Source organism: Pleurodeles waltl, chromosome 5 (genome assembly GCF_031143425.1).
Source record: "Pleurodeles waltl isolate 20211129_DDA chromosome 5, aPleWal1.hap1.20221129, whole genome shotgun sequence".
Lineage (NCBI taxonomy): Eukaryota > Metazoa > Chordata > Amphibia > Caudata > Salamandridae > Pleurodeles > Pleurodeles waltl.
In genome coordinates this window covers 704,488,084-704,508,464 of record NC_090444.1, presented here as the reverse complement: position 1 = coordinate 704,508,464, position 20,381 = coordinate 704,488,084, and the positions used below count along the sequence as shown (strand labels likewise).

The 20,381-nt window shown below is 43.2% G+C and overlaps 1 protein-coding gene across 2 annotated transcripts in view; it reads right to left on the bottom strand.

The window, feature by feature from the left end:
* Positions 1-20,381, bottom strand: part of MAP3K5 (mitogen-activated protein kinase kinase kinase 5) — a 759,411-nt gene that overhangs the window by 428,521 nt on the left and 310,509 nt on the right. For both annotated transcript variants that reach the window (XM_069234653.1, XM_069234652.1), the window contains exon 7: positions 5,840-6,010. In XM_069234653.1, the coding sequence (XP_069090754.1) occupies positions 5,840-6,010 (171 nt within the window). The remainder of the gene's footprint in view (positions 1-5,839; positions 6,011-20,381) is intronic.

The following is a 20,381-nucleotide window of genomic DNA, read 5'->3' as shown; positions in this document are numbered from 1 at the left end:
TTTAAAAAGCAGAATATCAATCTGTTCTCGCCAACAATCATTCCAACTAGCTTCTTCCTTTTGGGGTCAAGATCTTGAAGAAATATGTGAATTCACAGGTTTCAGATTATTTGGAACATCACCATATCCTCAAGCAGGTACAATTTGGCTTTGGTCAAGCTCACAGCACTGATTATGCATTGGCAACAGTTTTAGATGATTGGAGGTTGATTGAGTGGACCTGGTAGTTTTAGTTCTTTTTGATATGTCTGTGACATTTAACACCGTTTCCCACTCCATTCTCCTTACCAGGCTTAGGGAGATTGGTGGAACAGCCCTTCAACAAAGTAGGTCTCTAGAGGACAGACACCAAGCGGCATATCTCGCTCCCTTCATGTTATCCTTCAGAACTTTGGCCAATGGGCCCCTTAGTTACCCATATATACATCTTGGCTCCACTTCGATGGTCTGAATTTTGATACTGACAAAACGGAGGTTTTGTGTATGGCTCCATTTAGGCTGCCCAGACTTTTACCTTCCACGCTGTGGCCCCCGATTGGATCTTATCCTCTTCTCCCAAATCAATTTGTGAAATACCTTGGTTTCTGTTGGACTGGAATCTGACGCTGATGAAGCAGGTTAATCACTTAACTTCTTCCTCTTTTTAACTGTTGAGGGTTCTCAGGAAAATTATGCCGTTGCTGTTCAATGGTTAGTGGTTCAGGCTATTATTCTTAGTTGGCTTGATTATTGTAATACCCTTTTCTAGGGGGCTCCTCATGCAGTATTGAATAAATTACACAATATGCTAAATATGACGGCCACGTTAGCTCTGGGCATGCCCAGATACCCATATTCACATAACACTGCAAGCACAGGTTGGGGCATGGCTGGTCAAGTTTACTCTCTTGCTACCTACCATACACTAGTATGGTATATGGAGAGGGCTAATGGGGCAGGTTGAGGGATATCCCTTTGCTGGGTCCTTTGACATGGGAGAGTGTGCCAATGTACGCACATGTGCCCACCTGCCATACCATAAGGCCACAGCTCACACAGGTTACGGCCAGGCTACCTAGCCAAGTGGTCTGGGTAACCCACAGTTAGTGAGATCAGGTTTCTTCGAGATCAGACACAAAAGAGCATCTGAAATCATTACTCTCATCTTCCTAGTCATACACATAAAAAATACATACCGGAAAAGAAAGGAGGTGGCGCTTAGGATGGTCTAATAGCCTCAGGGTATCAGTGAGTTCTCCCATCCCTACTTCACATGTGAAAGCCAGCCATCTGGCAAATCTTATCTGTGTAATCAGTTACCAAATTATACATTCTGGTCTGGAGGCAAAAACAACATAATCATCTCGAGCTTGACAAGCAACAGGGACCACTCAGAGTTGGAGGTGGATCCTCCCAACCTTGAAGGAAACAGACCCCTCATAGTATGGAAATCATGCACCAAAGCAGCAGCTAGCTAAGTGTGCCTTCATGTTCTGCTTTGCTCAGCAAAGTAAGGTTGTATACTAGCTGAAACTGGACTAGTGTGTAGAAAAATACTTGGTAACATCAGCAAACTAAATGTGAATTGCAAAACACACCTATTACCCACAGGACAGGAAGTCAAGATAAAAAAATTATTGAATTGTAATTCCGATTTTGCTATTTATGTGACCACCTGCCCATGTGGGCTTGGATACGTGGGAAGCACAATTTTTCCTATGAAGAAACGTATTTTGGAACATTGGCGTGCCATCAAAAACAATGATGTATCTTATCCGGTGGCCCGCCACTGTAATTTGGTACATGAAGGGAAAATTGAAAAAATTTCATTTTTTGGGACTGACAGGGTGCAGCTAACTCCAAGAAGGGGTGATAGGGATCAGATCCTGACAAGAATGGAATTCGAGTACATAATTCAACTCAACAGCAGACATCTGTGGGGTTTGAACAAGGATGAGGAACTTTATGTTCATATAGGTTAATCCTCATAATATGCAAATAGTAAAACAACAAGTGATGGACGGAATGCTGAACATTGTCAAACATTCACCCCCAGTCACAGATCTGGGTTTAATCCATTGTTTTTTTGCTGCCCATGCCATTCCAGTTTGGACCCAGCCATATGCAAATCAGTCTTGACCCTGTTCCCCATGGGAACAGTCCAGCCCGAACTGCTAGGCCAGGTCTTCCCTGGACTGGAAACAAGCATCCTGGGACCGGTTTCGTGGTTTCACCCCTCATCAGCCAGGCTAGCTTGAATCCAGTGGCATGGGAAGCACGGGACCCACGTCTGGGCATACCCTTCCCACTTAGGGCGACAAATGCAAAACAACAAGTGATGGACGGAATGCTGAACATTGTCAAACATTCACCCCCAGTCACAGATCTGGGTTTAATCCATTGTTTTTTTGCTGCCCATGCCATTCCAGTTTGGACCCAGCCATATGCAAATCAGTCTTGACCCTGTTCCCCATGGGAACAGTCCAGCCCGAACTGCTAGGCCAGGTCTTCCCTGGACTGGAAACAAGCATCCTGGGACCGGTTTCGGGGTTTCACCCCTCATCAGCCAGGCTAGCTTGAATCCAGTGGCATGGGAAGCACGGGACCCACGTCTGGGCATACCCTTCCCACTTAGGGCGACAAATGCAAAACAACAAGTGATGGACGGAATGCTGAACATTGTCAAACATTCACCCCCAGTCACAGATCTGGGTTTAATCCATTGTTTTTTTGCTGCCCATGCCATTCCAGTTTGGACCCAGCCATATGCAAATCAGTCTTGACCCTGTTCCCCATGGGAACAGTCCAGCCCGAACTGCTAGGCCAGGTCTTCCCTGGACTGGAAACAAGCATCCTGGGACCGGTTTCGGGGTTTCACCCCTCATCAGCCAGGCTAGCTTGAATCCAGTGGCATGGGAAGCACGGGACCCACGTCTGGGCATACCCTTCCCACTTAGGGCGACAAATGCAAAACAACAAGTGATGGACGGAATGCTGAACATTGTCAAACATTCACCCCCAGTCACAGATCTGGGTTTAATCCATTGTTTTTTTGCTGCCCATGCCATTCCAGTTTCCCACAGCGTTTGTATTTTGCTTTAATATGCAAATAGTGTCACACTTCATTTTTATTGGAATCGTAGATTGGATTATCCTAATGTTAGTTTGGTTGGGGGTTTTGGGATTACTTAAACCTTGCATTCGATTGTTGTCCTGTACTCCTGAGAATACTTACAAATAAGATCTGAATTTGATGGAGTGTATTTAGAAGATATCAAATGTTAGATGGTTAAAAAATGGCCACTTGGCCAGAAATTGTGATGACTATTATGCCATGCAGTTTAGTATATTTTGTTAAAAAATCTAAATTCATTTTAGAATTGAACTTTGAAAACAGAATTTTGAAATGTATATGATATTGATTTAGATACCTGTATAATACATAGGATTTTGGTTTATTGTGATGTTTTTGGTTGGGTTTTCATGGTATTTCTTTTATACAATTATCTGTTTTCCATGACTAGGAAAACAAAGGGAATATTTTCTAAGGGAGAGGGGGCCTCTTTAATGATCTGGGCTAATGAAGAAAACCGCAATGGTTGAAACACGCAGCCATCGCAAGTCGACATTTTGTTTTCACTGAAAGACTGTAACAGCCTGAAGTAAACATTCAAGTTGTTTGGAGTGCCAAAGTCTGATTATTCAGTTTATTTTATAATTATTTACGGGTCCTGTGCCCGTAATCGTGCACTGGCTTCGGGTGGTGGAGTCAGAAAGAACTACAGGAATTGTTCTTCGTTATATATATATATATATATACTTTGAGAAATCTACTGGAACACTCGCTATGGCGAGTAATGTTTTATCAAATCGAGTTATTTTTAGCTTCTACTCGCCCTTTCTGGCGAGTTGACAAAGATAAGTGTTCTGTTCAGTTAAAATAAAAAAAGACATATTTAAATCTAGTTCTTGCTACATTTGCTTTGTGTTCAGAGATAGAGGTCAAAAGTCAGTTTGTCTTTTTTCATTCTGACAGCAGAGTTCCAGGATTTTGTAAGGTGTGAAATGAAAGGCTGTGTGGTGTTTTCTAGCACACAACATTTAAATAACGAAGTCAACTGTACAAACATTTTAAAATACATGCCAGTGGCTGTGAAAGCCCATTTCTGTTCTTCAGTGTGATGAAAAAATATTTAATAGGATGAGAACAAGTAATACTTTACTCAGTGAAGTGCAAATGATAAATATGTTTCCTCAAACCCAGTTTTCACAGATTATTAATACACTACATAGTTTTATCAGTAAAGCTGCAAATTAGTGAGGTTTGTGGACATTTCTTGGAAATTTACTGTCCGTAAATGACAGTGTGCTACCACATCATGCTTTGGTAATATATTTATTAAAAGTGAGTGTCTAAACATAACCTAGGAAATACTTCTGCACTGATGGCAATGCTATTAGTAAACTAAGACAAGTCACCGATCATATGTACCCTATATGTGGGCGAGATTCTTATTATACATAGAGCAAACGTTTAGTCTATTTAACCAAACAAAAGACGTTTTTTGTACAGCAGAAATGCTGAACTCAAATATTTGAAGGTGCACTCATATGTGAGAATGAAGGAAAAGGTAACTGTAAAATAAAATATTTGCCTAGTATCACACAATTTGAGACTTGATTTTGGGCCAATTACATCACAGTTAGGTCAAGTAGATTATTCAACCTACTTGACTTGCAGGTCTAGTAACAATTTTATGATTTTTTGAGGCCTGATATATATACTAAATTCATTTTATTTTTATTTTTTTAAATTAAATTATAAATGCATGTTTTTACTTTATTAAGTGACTCTCCCTTTTTTAAATTACCTTTATTACCCTATTCCCATACCAACCCCTAAACCTTAAAAAATGTTTACGACCCTAGTCCCCTGCCTAAGCCTAAACCCTAAAAATAACCTTATAACCGTATATGCCTACCCACCTCTCACCCTTCAAATACCTCCATGATCCTCTACCCACCTGTAAACCCTAAAAATATTCCTACCACCCTATACACTTGCCACCCCAGAAGCCTAAAAATACAGTTACCACCTTATACTCTTATCCACTCCAAACCCTGAGAATACTCTTACCACCTTATACGATTATACCTAAACCCTAAAAGTACCCTTAACACACTATACCCTTACCCACACCTAAACCCTAAACGTAGCCTTAGTCCCCTATACCACTACCCACCTAAAATCAGAAATACATACACACACATATATATATATATATATATATATATATATATATATACTTAAACTATATTTGCCTCGTGTGGTAAAGGCATGCGTGATAAAGGCATTTGCGTGGTAAATACTGCGTGGAAAAGGAGGCTTCCCTATAAAAAGTGACGCAACCAGCTGGAAATGCTGATTTGTTTTCCCCTTTTAAAAGCTATGCTGCACAGCATCAGGGATCCTGTACAGCATTGCTAAAACCACTGGCAAAGCCAATCGATCTCAAAGGCTATTATGTTTGAAAGTCTACTTATCAATTTTGAAAACAAATAGAGAACCACACAGAACTATAAACTAACAATTCACATATATCTTGAAAAAAATGCATACTCATCAAAATAGCATCAATTAACAACTATATCACATAAGCAAACATAAAAAGAGACATTTAAAAATAGAGAAAATATGGAATCTTATTCAGGGAGGGTGTAGATTTCACATTGGACATTTTCTCCATTAAACATGTCAGTATTATTAGTAATTTATAAGCCCGGCACAACCAACATGAGTCAGCTTATTTGAGACCATGAACCATTAAAATATACACAAAGTAAATGTTTTATTCATTACCAGGTAGCACCTTTGTCTCTACTCTCTGTGTCCGTGAAGCCAGAATCAAAAAACATATCTCTATAGATACGTCCAACAAGACAGTACATATCCGAAGGCACTTGGTCTTCATATTGTACCAGAGGCATCATGACATCAAGAGCTTTTTGTCTGTCCCCAGGAAGGTTTCTCCTGCAATATAAAAACAAGGATGGGTCAGTGTTTGCAGCCAAGATACATGTCTTGACTCACAATTGGTGAGTGCTTCCCTTAGACTCCAAGCATACAGTTTCAGAACAAATAACAGCAACAAAACTTGCATAACCTGCATACTCTAAATTAAAGTATGATCAGAACATCGGAGGTCAGACTCTACTCTTATCAAAATCTAAGCAGAATGAGCAAAGATTGGGAGCTTGAGGTTCAAACAACCTGATTTTGCTTGATGGTCTTTTCATGAGTTATCTGTTCTGCAAAATATTATGTATACATTGATGGTGCCAAGTGCGCATGCCACTCCAGACCAAGTGTGTATTATATGCTAGTACATCACTTGCATTACCTCGGTGTGTGCCAATCATAGGAAAAAGTACTGACAAGGTGATATGGTGCCATTTGAATTGGGATTCAACACTACCACAGCAGCATTGCATTATAGTTCGATTCAAGGAAGGGAACACAGGAAATAATACTTTGGCATCATATAGGACTTCCACACATTGAATTAACTGTATGTTCTGGAAAACATGTTCTTTGGATTTGGAAAGGGTTGCATTAGTTGTACAGGTGATACACACAAGGACATTCAAAAAACATACTTGACAACTGTCCAGGCCGTGTGGATGCTAGCTTCCAGATGCGTGAAAATGCATTTTGTGAAATGCCACAAATGCGGATTTGGGAAAAGCCATGTGAGCTAGTTACTGCTGGAAAGATTTAGAGGAACAGCAGTAAAATACTGACAGTTTTACCCTGGTGCAACACCCGAACCGCTGACTGCACAATATAATCGATATTATGTTAATAAAGTAGTCTCCTTATGGTACACTATTTCCATCACCAACCGATCCTGGATTAGAATAGGGTGGTCAGACACATGAAATGGAGGCAGTCATTGGCGGAACACTTCTGCATCTCTGATGTGCTGCCCTTTAGGTCAGTGCTTCAATAGCACTTTCTTCCGCTCCCTCTGTGCAGCACAGTTGACGGCAACAGGTATCTGGGTACAACCAGGAAACAACATGCTATGCTCTCCGTTGTTTTCAGGGTCTATGATTGCCTATTTGGCTGTTTTTAGGTATAGCCAGTAGACAGCTTTAGCTATATCAACAGCATCCTATATTTAAAAAAATCATTACAAAATTTAAGGAAATAACCATACAATGGTTTTTGATCAGCCCCCTTGGTCCACTGGTCCCATTCAAATGTAATTTATATTTTGTTGACTTGCACCATGACATACACCACAAAGCAAGGGGTCAGCCTCCTTCAGCCTGTGTTTTTTTAATAGTCTACGTAATGACATTTTGTCTTTCCATGTGCCCATCCGCCAGAAAGAACACTTCAGTGCCCAGGCTGGTGGGACAATACTTAACTCTGCCAATGTTTTTTTCTCCTTTCCTTTTTAAATCCTACTTTAATTAACCTTGTGTTTAAACTATGCCTTTAGGCAGAGGTTATTAGGACCCATTATGCGTTGGCACACATTGCTTCGGGTAACAGTAATTCAAAGCCAACAGTACCTTTTCTATATGCCAATAAGAATCATACTTTCCTGTGATGTGCATTAAAACGGAAAAGGGTTTCTAAATCAGTTTTAAGTACATGTGCCAGCTAGGAAGCACCAACATTATTTTTTGTTAAAAATTCTATGCTGTGATTATTATTATTTTTTATTTTAACATTTTAATGCAAGCCTGCAGCTGCCACATTTAGGCAGCATTCTTTCTTTTCTACTTTTTTATTTTAGTGATAAATGCTTGCAACTAAAAATAAAAAGCTATACCACGCCAGCTTGCCAAGGCAGATCTATTAGCTTTGCTCATTCTAGTTATACTGTTGATTCGTTAGTGTCAACTTTAAATTTTTCAGTATTTTTATAATAATATTTTTGTATGATGGTATTTCAACCATAAAGTTTTGCAGCTTTTTTTCGCCCACTACGGCATGTAACATAGGCTCACTTCAGCCACTGGCTAACTTGAACTGTCAGTGATAGCATTCCACCGTTTCACAAGGAGCAAGTCCACTTACAAAGCAGTCCCCTTCTGTGCCAGGGACCTACTGTGGCAATGTGTACTTTCTGAGACCAAAAATTAGTGTTGCTTTTAGCCAATGTTTTTTTTATCAATTGAAAGGGTCCTGGCAGCTACCATAACAAATAAAGATTCGCACAAAAAAACATTTTGGCAAAGCCTAACGACTGCCAGCTAAAGCTCGTGGTTTTGCCAATTTTTGTTTAACATTGTCTTCCTTTGCCATTGACACCACTCCAACAAATGTGACAGTCAGCAAGTAAAGTCTCCTTCGTAGTCCTCGGTGTGCTTGTTTTCAGTTCATGAACAACGAATTGGACTTCATAGAGAGGGCACAATCAATACCTCTAACACAGAAAGCTCTTCATTACAGAGATTGCCATTCGAATTACCAGCACCTTTTTTTCTACAACTGGTCCCTTAAATGGGGAAAACGCATATGATACAGCGGTCTGACACCGATCCCCGCATTCCCGACTTCTAGGCCCATTTTTTTCTAACACATCAAGTTCGGAGGTGGCCAGGACTGTGTGGATGCCCTATGGGTGCCCCCCACGCCCCTCCCACCTCTGGTATGGTCTCTCTATAATTAACCCGTGCTTTCCATATCTTGTTGGATTTCTTTAGGCCCCTTTCACTCTGTAGATTGTCTCTTTTGCCTGCTGACACCGGTCCATATTCCTGGTCTAAATCGCCGTTAGCAGAGTCGGGGCTACCAGTACATTCGTGAATAAATTATTCCATCAGTGTTCCTAAATGTCTGCAAAGCCTCAATTCAATGCGTTTATAATCTGTTGATTCTATTCCTATTTACAACTTAAATTCTCATGCACAATGTTTGAAACTGATGCAGCTACGGAACACGTACTATCATCGTGACAAAGGAACATGTGGTAGTAAACTGCATAATGGCACAAGAATACTAAACCAGCCATTATCATGCCACGTTATTCAGTCCAAAAATCTGCATTCCAACTTCTTATGAAAAGAATTTCCATAAAATAGTAACAAGTAATCCATAATCGAGTACTGCGAATAAACCAAATAAGGGGTCAGCAATGTATTCTCACCTATACAAACATGCATCCGGAGGATTTTTGTACACAATTTCTGAAATGCCAAACATGGTTTCCTGGTCTTCCCTAAAAAATTGTGGCCAAATTTGTAGAAAACATCTTAAGATTTACTGAATCCTTCCTGATCAAATAATACAAAATACCAATTTTTCCATTCAATGCTTCCAGTTGCTTGGATATGTTCTGCAACTTTGGATCATTTTATTACTTTTGTACTTCCCACGCTGATCCGATTACACTGGCGTATTATTACAAAAGCAGCAAGAGTAATATTACACCTAATAACCTACTCACTCTAAAGAAAATGTTCTGTTTTTATTCTATCCAAAAGTGCCTTGTCCTCAGTATTCAATAGCATGCAAGCTAATAGGTCTCAGGGGATCAGATGACCTGGTGTGTCAGTTTCAGAACTATATGCTGCATATAAAGCTGTGTCTCTGTAAAACGGCTCTGATATCTCTTGTATAATTGGAACTGTTAGCGCGTCTGTCCTTATTTGGCCATTTACTGTTAATTTATAAGGGGACGCGTTAGAGGTTCGACAGACCTTTTGACTACGCTGAGAGTGGTTCCACCATAAGTCCTTAATACAATGCAATCACATCATAATCAATAAGCATCATCAAATACTCTTTGGAGTCAGTGATCTTTACACACCATGACCCATTTGGCCACGAATAACTACACCTTTATGTAAACATTTCAAAGTTTATTTCCTAATATTAACAATGCTAATGTCACATAAATTAGTCTCAAAACCAAATGGTAAACATACACGAATAACACAGGTTGACCAAATCTTCTAAAGAATCTCAACTTAACTAAATCATTAGCAATTAAGCACTCGAGTCACAGTACAAATGAATAGCAAGAATATCTGCGTAATAGAAATGACATACATTTAGATGCAACAGTTGAACAACATCAATTATTTGTTAAGAGCAAATTGTTACCATTTCTAGGACTCCCTAACTAGCCTTCTGATTACAATAGCATGTTTGGGCTTCATGCAAAATTTTTTGTTAAAATTAATTTGGAAAAACATCTAACTACGGCTCTATCAAAATAGCGGTTGGTACCTAGAAACAAAGATTAAAACCTACAACAAGGACAATAGCATTTTGCCATACCTCTCCTCATATGGATCAGCAAGCTGCGATTATCTTCGTCAGTTGGACATCTGTTCGGTCAGCTTCAGCAACGGGCAGTGAAAGGGGATCGTTCAGAGACAGGGACTCTAAGCTATCTGAACCATTTAAGAAACAATATCTAAGGGATCAGCATTCAGCATTAGAAAATGTAAGGTATAAAGTCAAAGATAGAAATAAAGTCATCAGGAACTGTTCAGCTCCTCAAACAGAACCACTACAGGGAAAAATCAGAATAGAATGAAAGTCTCCTCCCTCTGTACAGTCGGGCTAAGTTAAAATGTCCTAAAGAACTTTCCACCTTGTCATTGGTCAGAAAATCATACGTTTACAATTAGTCCAATAGAAATAGAAACCCAAATCTAAGATATAACTAAACTCTCTTTCACATGTCGATGATTGATTCCTCTTCTCCTGTTCACATCGTCAGACTTGTCAGGTAACCGTCTTGTAGCAATTCGTACTCCAGTCAGTGCATCCATTGCTGGTTCCTGGGAAAATCACTGTCTCACGCATCAAACTAAACAAAGGTGCGACTTCTAATACAAGACATTCTAGCAAGCAGTTCTCATGAGAAAGTCAAAGACATCTGCTATTGTTTGGTCAACACAGTATGGATAATAAATGCATTGATTTCTCTGGACATACATTCCCACAATTTTATTAAACATTGCAGATTAATATGAAGCTGTGAAGACTAAGCCCTAACTGCGCTAACTTAAGGCCTATAATTAATAAAGCTAAACACATAATGTAAATCATTAACATGACATACTATCACGATTTTCTTAATGCATGCACTTCAGCTAATAATATAATGCATTGAATAAATGCATTACGTATTTCATAGCGGCCACTCAAGCGGGCACATTTTCCAAGTCTCACATTATTTTCTCCGTTAGCCTAATTCTATGCAAATTCTTAACCCATAATATATAAAAATGTTAATTAATAAATTCAGCATTCACAGAACGGTGTAGTGGGGTCCATGCGTCAGAATATCCAATGTATTCTGCACTTTAGGTACTAGCTGCATCCAATCTAAGCGGGATGATGAGTCAAATGCATAAAATCGTTACAGGAAATTTTGCTAGTGGCCCTTACTGCCCATAATCATGATCCTGTGAAAAACATACCCAGGTAATCAAGAATATTACTGCTTCAAATCGCAGGGTGAATGAGATCTGTAATGTTTTATTAAATGGTGAGTGTAGGAACTTTGTTAATATATTGTGAATAGCAAGATCTGGGATTCACCCAGTATTCACGCATACATTTTTGCATTTCTTTTTTTAACTATAGTTAACAAATGTTCAAGTACAATACTGACATAATGAACATATATCTTTGTTGTTGAGGACAGCACAAACTCATTAAAAACACAGAATATTTCGTGAGATAGAGTCATAATTCTAGATACTTTCAATCAAGTATTTTTAATAGGATTGTTGTTGGAGTGAATGTGGAACTATACCATCCCATATTCGGGAAAAAGTCTCTAAACAGCAGGTTTCAAGAGCAATGTATTGGATAAGGGGGGGTATTCATCCATGAAAACACATGAAATAGTGGCATTCTTCTCTTGCTGCTAATGTTGAGGATCTTTAAGTAAGTTGCTCTCAGTGCATTGTGCATCTACTGCACAGTGTCTGAGGAGTTCATTGCACAGTGAAGTTACGATACAGTTGGATCTCGAATTCCTAAATTTCTGCAATTGTTTTTTCATCCCTTAAATGTCGATGGTACAGTACTTCTAGTTTCCACTGCACTGCAGCTACTGGCATTTCAATTTGGTAGAATTTTAAAGATTAAAGTGGAAACTGCTCCTAGAAGCAAAAAGCGAAACTCGCAGTTATTTGGTCACACCAGACTGGGGGGAAGTCACAAGTTTCGGACAACAACGATGGAGCGCAGGACAGTTACAAGGACAAGGTTACGTCCCCTGAAGAGTTACATGCTCAAGTTCGGCACAAAGGTTAAATTCTCATTGGAGGAGGCGATGATCAGTGTGAAGAGCAAGTCGAGTGTCGAAGATGGTCACGGCTGTAGGGCGAACAGCTCGTTGTCACTGGAGCCTTGTGATGGTAGATATTTGCGGATGGTCACTGTCAGCGCAAGTGCAGGTTTCACTTCGCAAAGCATTGCGGACAGTCGAGTATTGCGGACAGTCGCTGGCAAGGTGAGCTGGCGGTGGTCACTGGCTTCAGAGTCTTGGCGCGATCTGGACCGTTCAGAGTCAGGAGGAGCACACACTTCAGTTTTTTTACCTTTTTATTTGGGGGGGGGGCCTCTCAATGATGTCAGATAAGAGTCCAGGACCTGGGGGCACCTCCTGGGGATCAGGACTCATTCCAGAAGATGACAGCAGCAGGGCTCAAGCAGGTCCAGTGTTTGCCAGTCAGTCAGAGGGAGGCCTCTGGAAGCTTGTTGTGTCACTGTAGCTCATACAGGTCAGCCAACTGACCCTTTACGTCAATCTGGATGGCCTGGGATAAAGGCAAGCAGGTCCAGTTTTCCTTCTTCAGACAGACAGGCAGTCCTTCAAGCAAAAGGGCTGTCTTTCTAGCAGTATTAAAGTCCTTCTTCTGCATCTTCCACAGGTCAAGGAGTGTTCTGAAGAGTGGTTTTGAAGATCCTATTTTATACCTGGTGCCAGCCTTTCTGTGGGGGACTCTCTTGTACTACCCCAAAATTAGTTGTGGTCAGTTCATTAGCTTCCCTTGGCCCAGGCTCTAAACTATGTAAGGTGATAAAAGGCAGGCAGGCCAGTATTGGGTTCTTTTGTGTGTGCTGTAGCAAAGCTCTTTGAAGTGTAAGTGAGGCTGGGTACAGCCCCTCCCAAGCCACCGTATCAGGATGGCCCATCTTATCGGCACCTTAGCCCATTTGTCTCACTGTCTGGAAGCAATACACAACTCCCAACAGCTGAGGCATTCATAGCCATGTGAACCAGGACAATGGCCGAAAGGCACAGTTGGATGGGACAAGAAAATGACAACCTTCTGAAAGTGTCAATGTCAGAACAGTAACTTAAAATTTGATTTCACCATTAAAGTGGGTTAAAAATTAGAATTCATTGGAGTGTAAACAGCATATATCTATTGGCTCCCTATCTGAAGTTAACACTTATTTAATTAAATAAGGTAACCCAGTGTTATCCCACAGAAGAGATAGGCCTTCCAAAAGTGAAAAATTATTTTAGTACTTTTTCACTGTCAGGACAAGTAAACATTAAAACCCACATGTCCTACTTTTTAAGCACTATGCAACTATGCACCCTTCCCTTTGAGGTTTTAGGGCCTACCTTAGTTAATTATAAGTAATGAAAAAGGAAGGTTTAGGCTTGGAAAAAGGTTATTTTGCCAGCGTGATATGTCCGTTTTAAAACTGCACAACAGGGTGCAGTGGCAGGCCTGAGACAGGTTTAAAAGACTAGTTTAGTGGGTAGCAAAACGAGTGCTGCTGCCCTCAAGAAGCATTTAACTTGAAGGCCTTGGGTACATGCAGTAGCATACAGCAGAAACTTACAAGTAAATTAAATGTGCCAATTAGGGGTAGACCAGTTTTATCATGTTTTAAGGTGAGCGGTCATGCACTTTAGCACTAGTTAGCAGGAGTAAAGTGCACAGAGGTCAAATGCCAACAAAAACTAATTCAGCCATGTTTAGGGAGTGAAGACAAAATATTTGGAGGAATACCGCACCAAGGATGTGCATGTCTGTTTGGGTGGCATTCCATACTTGGCCAAGTTGACATGCATGTGTAGTGTATGTTACAGTGATGATTGACAATGTCATGTTTAAGAGGAGGGTCAAACAAGGAGGGTCCTGTAAACAAGTACCACACCTCTCTAACGGACCATGGTATGCTACACCTTCTTCACCAACAGCTGTGTCTGCCAGAAGATTTAGTGTGATTGATAACGCAAGGTCCAGTCACAAGCGGCAGTGTCAATCACATTGTACATGTGACACAGTGCTTGCCATGTTTCAGCAAATGCAACTAAAGGTGGTTGGAAGGGAAGACTGAGGGAAAGGGGTAATGCTGCTAAAACAGGACTTATGAAGCAAGCCACCACAATGTCATTAAAAATACATATGTGGTTCAGATACTGGTGTGTATGTATCTGTGTTAGTCTATGGTGTGAGTGCTCGTACGACAGTGCATGCATGTATATGTTTGAATGTGTTGGCTTTGCCATACTGAAGGTCCTTCTTGATGTACTGTAGGCATCCACAGTTACATGTTGGCCAACTCTGGCAAACTGCTGGCCCTGACACATGACCCACAACTGCTATAAAGTTGGCTCTGGAACAATGGTGGCAAGTGTGTGTATTAAGGGCTTGCCTGCGGTAATGGTGCTGACCTTAGCACAGAGATGGTAATTGTCTATTGTGCTCATAAATTGGATTTTATCATCCACCACTGGTGTACCCCTGTCGATAATTCAACTGTGGTAATTTTTGGCAGACCACAGGCATCCATGGCATAAGATGGTGATAGTAGGCATAACCTACTCATGTTAGCAGTGAAAATTCCAATATATACTTTTGTTTTTTTTTAAATGTATTTGTCCAACATGAAAAATGTGGATGTGATAACAAAAAGAATGCATTTTATAAAGGTACATATTCACCTTTGAAGACAAATGATTGCCTTTCCAAAAATATATTTAAAGCAGATATTGGACTAATAATCACTACTTCTGAAAGAAACCATTATCTGTAAGGTTAGTATAGCTCATCATCTGTCTAACTACACTGTCTAAAAGACTGTAAAATGTGTCTAATTTTAGTTTCCCACAGGGACTTTCCCAAGGAAATTTTGCATTATAAACAGGGTTGAATAATCTAAGAAAGTGATGTTAAAATATGTGCTGGGGTGTAGCATAGGTCATTTGAAAATATATTTTATAAAAAGCCTGCATCACTTACAGCTTTTTAGATTGTTTTCCAACAAAATACACCATTTTGTTATTTTCTCAAAATTATCTTAGGGAAAGCAAGCCAACAAGAATCAAGGGAAAGGTCAAGCTTGTTTGATACACTGCAAAATGACTAGAATATTAAATGACTGCTCTTTCAGAGCCAATGAGGTTTTTAGCAAATGTGTATGGTAAATGTACTGTAAAAGGCAATGCACTATCTGACCCCATTTATTAAAAAAATAGAACATAAACCGCAACCATCCAGAGGCCAGCCTGGAAGCAGTGCTTAATTTGTAAATAAAAACGTGCCGGTGCTCAAAGCCCTCCTCTTAAGCTGCTGCAATTAAATGTGCGAACACGGAATACTGAGGCACTGTAATCCTGAAGCCACTTCGGGCCACTTCGGACCTCTTCAATCCATTTACAGCCACTTCCTGCCCCTTCAGCCCACTCTTGCAGCTTTCTACTTTTTTCCCTTTGTGACGCTTTTTCGTTTTTTTCTTCCTCCTTTCCCATATGAGTCTTTTGCTCGCAGTAAATGCTTGAGGCAGAAAATTAAGCACCGGTCCTCAAAAACAAGTGCCGGTGCTCCGTATCGGAAACACCAAGCACAAATTAAGCACTGCCTGGAAACCGCGCTAACTGGTTGCACTTGTTACAATTCACGGTATTTACTGCACATCAACACTTCTAAACATAACTCCTTGCTACTGCTCCTTTGGGATCCAATGCTGTCTTACATAGTTAAGGCTCCAAAGAGCTCCCTCGGTCTAAACTAACCCAGGGAGATGTGATTTCACCTGCCAGCTGAAGCAAATTGTTTTGGTCCTATTCTGTGCATGAAGATGATGCACTGTTATACAAAGACCATCTCCCCACTCCTGCTCCACTCAACATAGCTGCCACTCAGTAAGACGTATGTAGACTTCCAGTGCATCAAGCTTTAGATGAACAGACAAACACACACAAGTCCACGTCATCACGTTCCGAGCTAGGTCCCGCCGTATACTTCCTTTAGGACATGAGCCTGTAACCCATACCTGTTAACCAATGTGTGCAAAACATGTCAACACCGTAAGGTATGTATCCCGCCTCCACTGTCAGTGTGCCAAGATAGCCGTCTTTTGCTCTCAAGCTATTTGCTCCTTGAACTGTACAGAAGGAGGTCCCAGGGAGGGATGGCCGATTTACGGCTTATTCCCCCCCCCACCCCCGGGGTGTTTGGGGAAGTGGAATAGCCCTGGGCGCCGTTTAGGCACTTTGGGCTATGGCGGGAGGTATTAGTAGGGAGCCATTTTGTGCCCTAGGCGGCATTTTACATTAAGCCCCGGGTAGGTCGGAGCAGCTTTTTGTAGGTTGGAGCAGTTTTTGTGGTAGTTTCGAGTTAGGTGTTTTAGTCGCTAGAAGTTTGCTAGTTGGTCTTTTAGGGTTGTTAAAAATAAATAAATAAAGAAGGAGAGTGAGTTAGGAAGGAAGGCGAGCGCCGTTTCGTGTTACCCGTTTTCTGCGTGCAGAGTCGTTGCCTGGGTTCTGGTGCGGCGTCGGCCGGAGTTCTCGTTCCAGAGTGCCTCTTCTCCTGCAGAGTTATGGCAGCGGAAGCTAAGGTACAGCATGCGCTCCGCTTGCTGGAGGAGGCCGGCCGCTTGGATTTAGTGAGGCCAGGTGCAGCAGCGGCTGCTCGGCCCGTGAGGAAGGCGGCGAGCGGTGTGGGGGCAGCCGTCATGGCATGCTTGCCTCCGCGCCACGTGACCGGAGTGAAGAAGGTGAGTCCCCTAGGAAAAAGGAAGGCACGGACGTTCAGCGGATTGGCGCGGGACGGGGTGAGGATCCCTCGGCTGCCGCGGCAGGCGCCATTTACACAGTTGAGGTGTGGCAGGGGCGGAGTAGGCCACTCCATAAGGAGTAGGGAGTGATCGGGCAAGGTAATGGGCACAGTTCTTCTGGGGAGGACAGCCCCATGGAGGGCACCAGTGCAGGGGGCGGGAGGGAGGGGAATGGGGTGGGGCCTTGTTCATTCGGGATTTTTCAGAGGAGCTGGTTTCACCGGCCAGCAGCCCAGAAGGGCTCATGTTAGATTTTGAGGATGATGGCTCCCAGTGGCAGGAGTTGGAGTAAGAGGTACAGGAGGGAGAGTCGGAGGATGGTTCTTGGGGAAGGGGGGAGGGCTCTGGGGATAGTTGGAGGGCTCAGGCTAATACTCCATTTTTGTGGGAGGGGAGTGAGGAGGATGAGCAAGTGGAGGTGGAGGACAGTATTATGCTAAAGGTACGTCCTCCCCTCCGCACTCATGGAAAAGGTAAGTGCCTTCAGAAGCAGGCACTACGTGACGTGGGGCCCTTTAGGTCAGAGGAGGGTAAGAAAGTTAGGGTACAGGCAGGTACGGGGCGCCAGGCGGTACGCGGCGAAGGACTAACCGGGGCAACGGGAATTTCACGACAGGGCGACGAGGCAGGGCAGCAGGACCTGGGATGGGCAGGGGCGGCCCGTACACCCCAGGACGAAGTGAAGGCGGGGCCACGAGCCGCTAGCCGGATGGCGGGGAGGAGGACAGCGAATACTGAGGTTGGTGGAGGTATGGCTGCTCCGCGGGGACGGCGAGGCAGAGTGGGTTTTGCGCCCCCTGGTGACGCACCCGTGGAGGAGCGGCGACCTACCTCGGAACCACTGTTACGGAGAGGTGCCTCATGGGGTAAGGTGGTGGTGCACCCCGGAGGTAAGATGGGTAACGCACGGGCAAGGGATTTGGGGGACGTCCTGCCTGTGGAGCCTGTCCCACGGTTGGATGATCTTCAGGGTGACGAGGACAGCATGGAGGAAGGAGAGTTGAGGGAGAGTGCAGAGGATGAATGGTGGTGTGAGGGGGGGTGTCTAATGTTGTTCAGTCATTTCAGGACACCACAATGACGATGGACAGACGGACTCGAAAAGGGTGAGTGACTCAGGAGCGGCACCGGCCCTTGTTGTCAGGTAAGAGGCCTGCCCCTGTGGTTTCAGTGGAGGCAAAAGTGGAAGAGGGATAGGAGTGCCTGCATAAAGGGGTTTATGTGTCGGATGTAGGTGTGGGGCCTGGTGAGACGGGGGGTCTGAGTGCGCCTCTGTGGGAGAAGGAGGACAAAAAAGCGGACCCAGGTACTGGTACAGGAGGGGAAAAGGGTAAAAAGCTTCCCTACATGGGTACAGCTAAGCCACTGGGGTCGCATCTGATGTTGGCAACAAAGGAGAAGATTTGGCGCGGAGAGTATGTTGAAATGCTAAAGTTACTGCATAGAGAGGTGCTCTCTAAAGAAGGGTCGAAGGAAGAAGACTATGAGTTGGCTAAGCGGCCAAGGATACCGGCAACTATTGAAAATTGGATGGCGGCATTTTTGATTTATGCCAGTGTCTATTGCGAGCGCTTCCCAGAAAGGGCTGCTGAAATACATGGACGTTATTAGGAAGGCCCACTTGAATTATGACGGCTACGCGTGAGTACAGTATGATGAGGAGTTTCGAGCGCTTTTAGCAGCGGACGACTCTGTTTTGTGGGGCGAAATTGATGCTGACTTATGGCAGCATACTATGGGTCCCGCTAAATTCGGCAAGACGGTTTTTACGGCTAGTGGCCTCCCCATCAACTACCGGCCCTTTCGGGATCGCCCCACCCAGGGTGCGGCAGGGACAGCGGCTAATGGCACCACAGGAACGGGGACCTCAGGGAATGTCAAGTCAGGGGCTTGTTGGGATTACAACAAAGGGCTGTGTACAAGGGAATATTGCAAATTTCGGCACGAATGCTCGCGGTATGCCAGCTCCGCGAACCAAGCAGCAAGCAGATACCGAGGTGCTCAGGGTGCGCTGGGAAAGAGCTCGTACGCCGGTTAGGCTGGACAGGCTGCGTTTTTGGCTGGCACAATACGATGATGTAGACATGGCGAGTTTGTTGTTGAGTGGTTTTGCTGAAGGTTTTCGGTTGCAGTACATGGGTCCGTGGGTGCGTTGCTGGGCGGACAACCTAAAATCGATCGCGGGCAGGGCGGCATTGGTGCAGGAGAAGTTGGATATGGAAATTGCTGAAGGTAGGATGGAGGGTCCGTTTGATGAGGGGCCTTTGGATAAACTTATTGTTTCTCCGATTGATGTGGTCCCAAAAAAAGAGGCTGGTCAGTTTCGGCTTATTCATCACCTCTCGTGGCCGGAAGGGGGATCGGTCAATGATTTCATTCCGGAGCACTTGACCAGGGTATCCTATGCATCAGTGGACATCGCGATTGGCTTGGTGGAAGTTTTTGGTGAGAAGGCCATGATGGCTAAGACAGATATTAAGTCTGCTTTTCGCCTGTCACCGGTGCACACAGATGATTTTGAGCTGCTGGGGATTCAATTTCAAGGGCGCTGGTATGTGGATAAGATGTTGCCGATGGGTTGTTCCATTTTTTGCTCTTTATTTGAGCGTTTCAGTACTTGCTTGTAGTGGATCTTTTCTTGCGTCACGGGACATAAGGAGGTTACGCATTATCTAGATGATTTCTTTTTCGTGGCACAGGCGGAATCGGAGCATTGTGCGGTCACTTTGCGGCAGTTCCAAGACCTTATGGGGGACCTGGGTGTGCCCCTGGCCACCGAAAAAACAGTTGGACTTGCTACGGTATTGACTTTTTTGGGCATCGAGTTGGATACCAGTATGATGCTAGGTTGCCACTGGACAAACAAAGGAGTATGATTCTGACGATTTCACAGATGGTACAAAAAAAAATAAGGTTACGGTGAGAGAGGTGCAGGTATTGCTCGGGCATCTGAATTTTGCGTGCCGGGTTGTGCGGGCGGGTCGGACTTTTTGCAGGCGTTTGGCACTTTCCCTGGCTGGGAAGCAGTTGCCACACCATCACATTCAGCTTAAAGTGGGTGTGAAAGAGGATTTGAGGATGTGGGGATGTGGTGCGTTTTTCTGGAGCAGTTCAATGGTATTCCCTTACGGTCTTGGCAAATAATGGAGTGGGATGTGAAGATTTTTTCAGATGCAGCGGGGGCTTCAGGTTTTTTACTTGTGTTGGCAAGGGAAGTTCTGTGCGGAGACGTGGCCGGCGTTATGGACGGGAGGGGGGAGGAGCATAGCATTCCTGGAATTGTTCCCATTAGTGGTCGCAGCAGTAATTTTGGGTCGTTGTTGGAACATAAAAG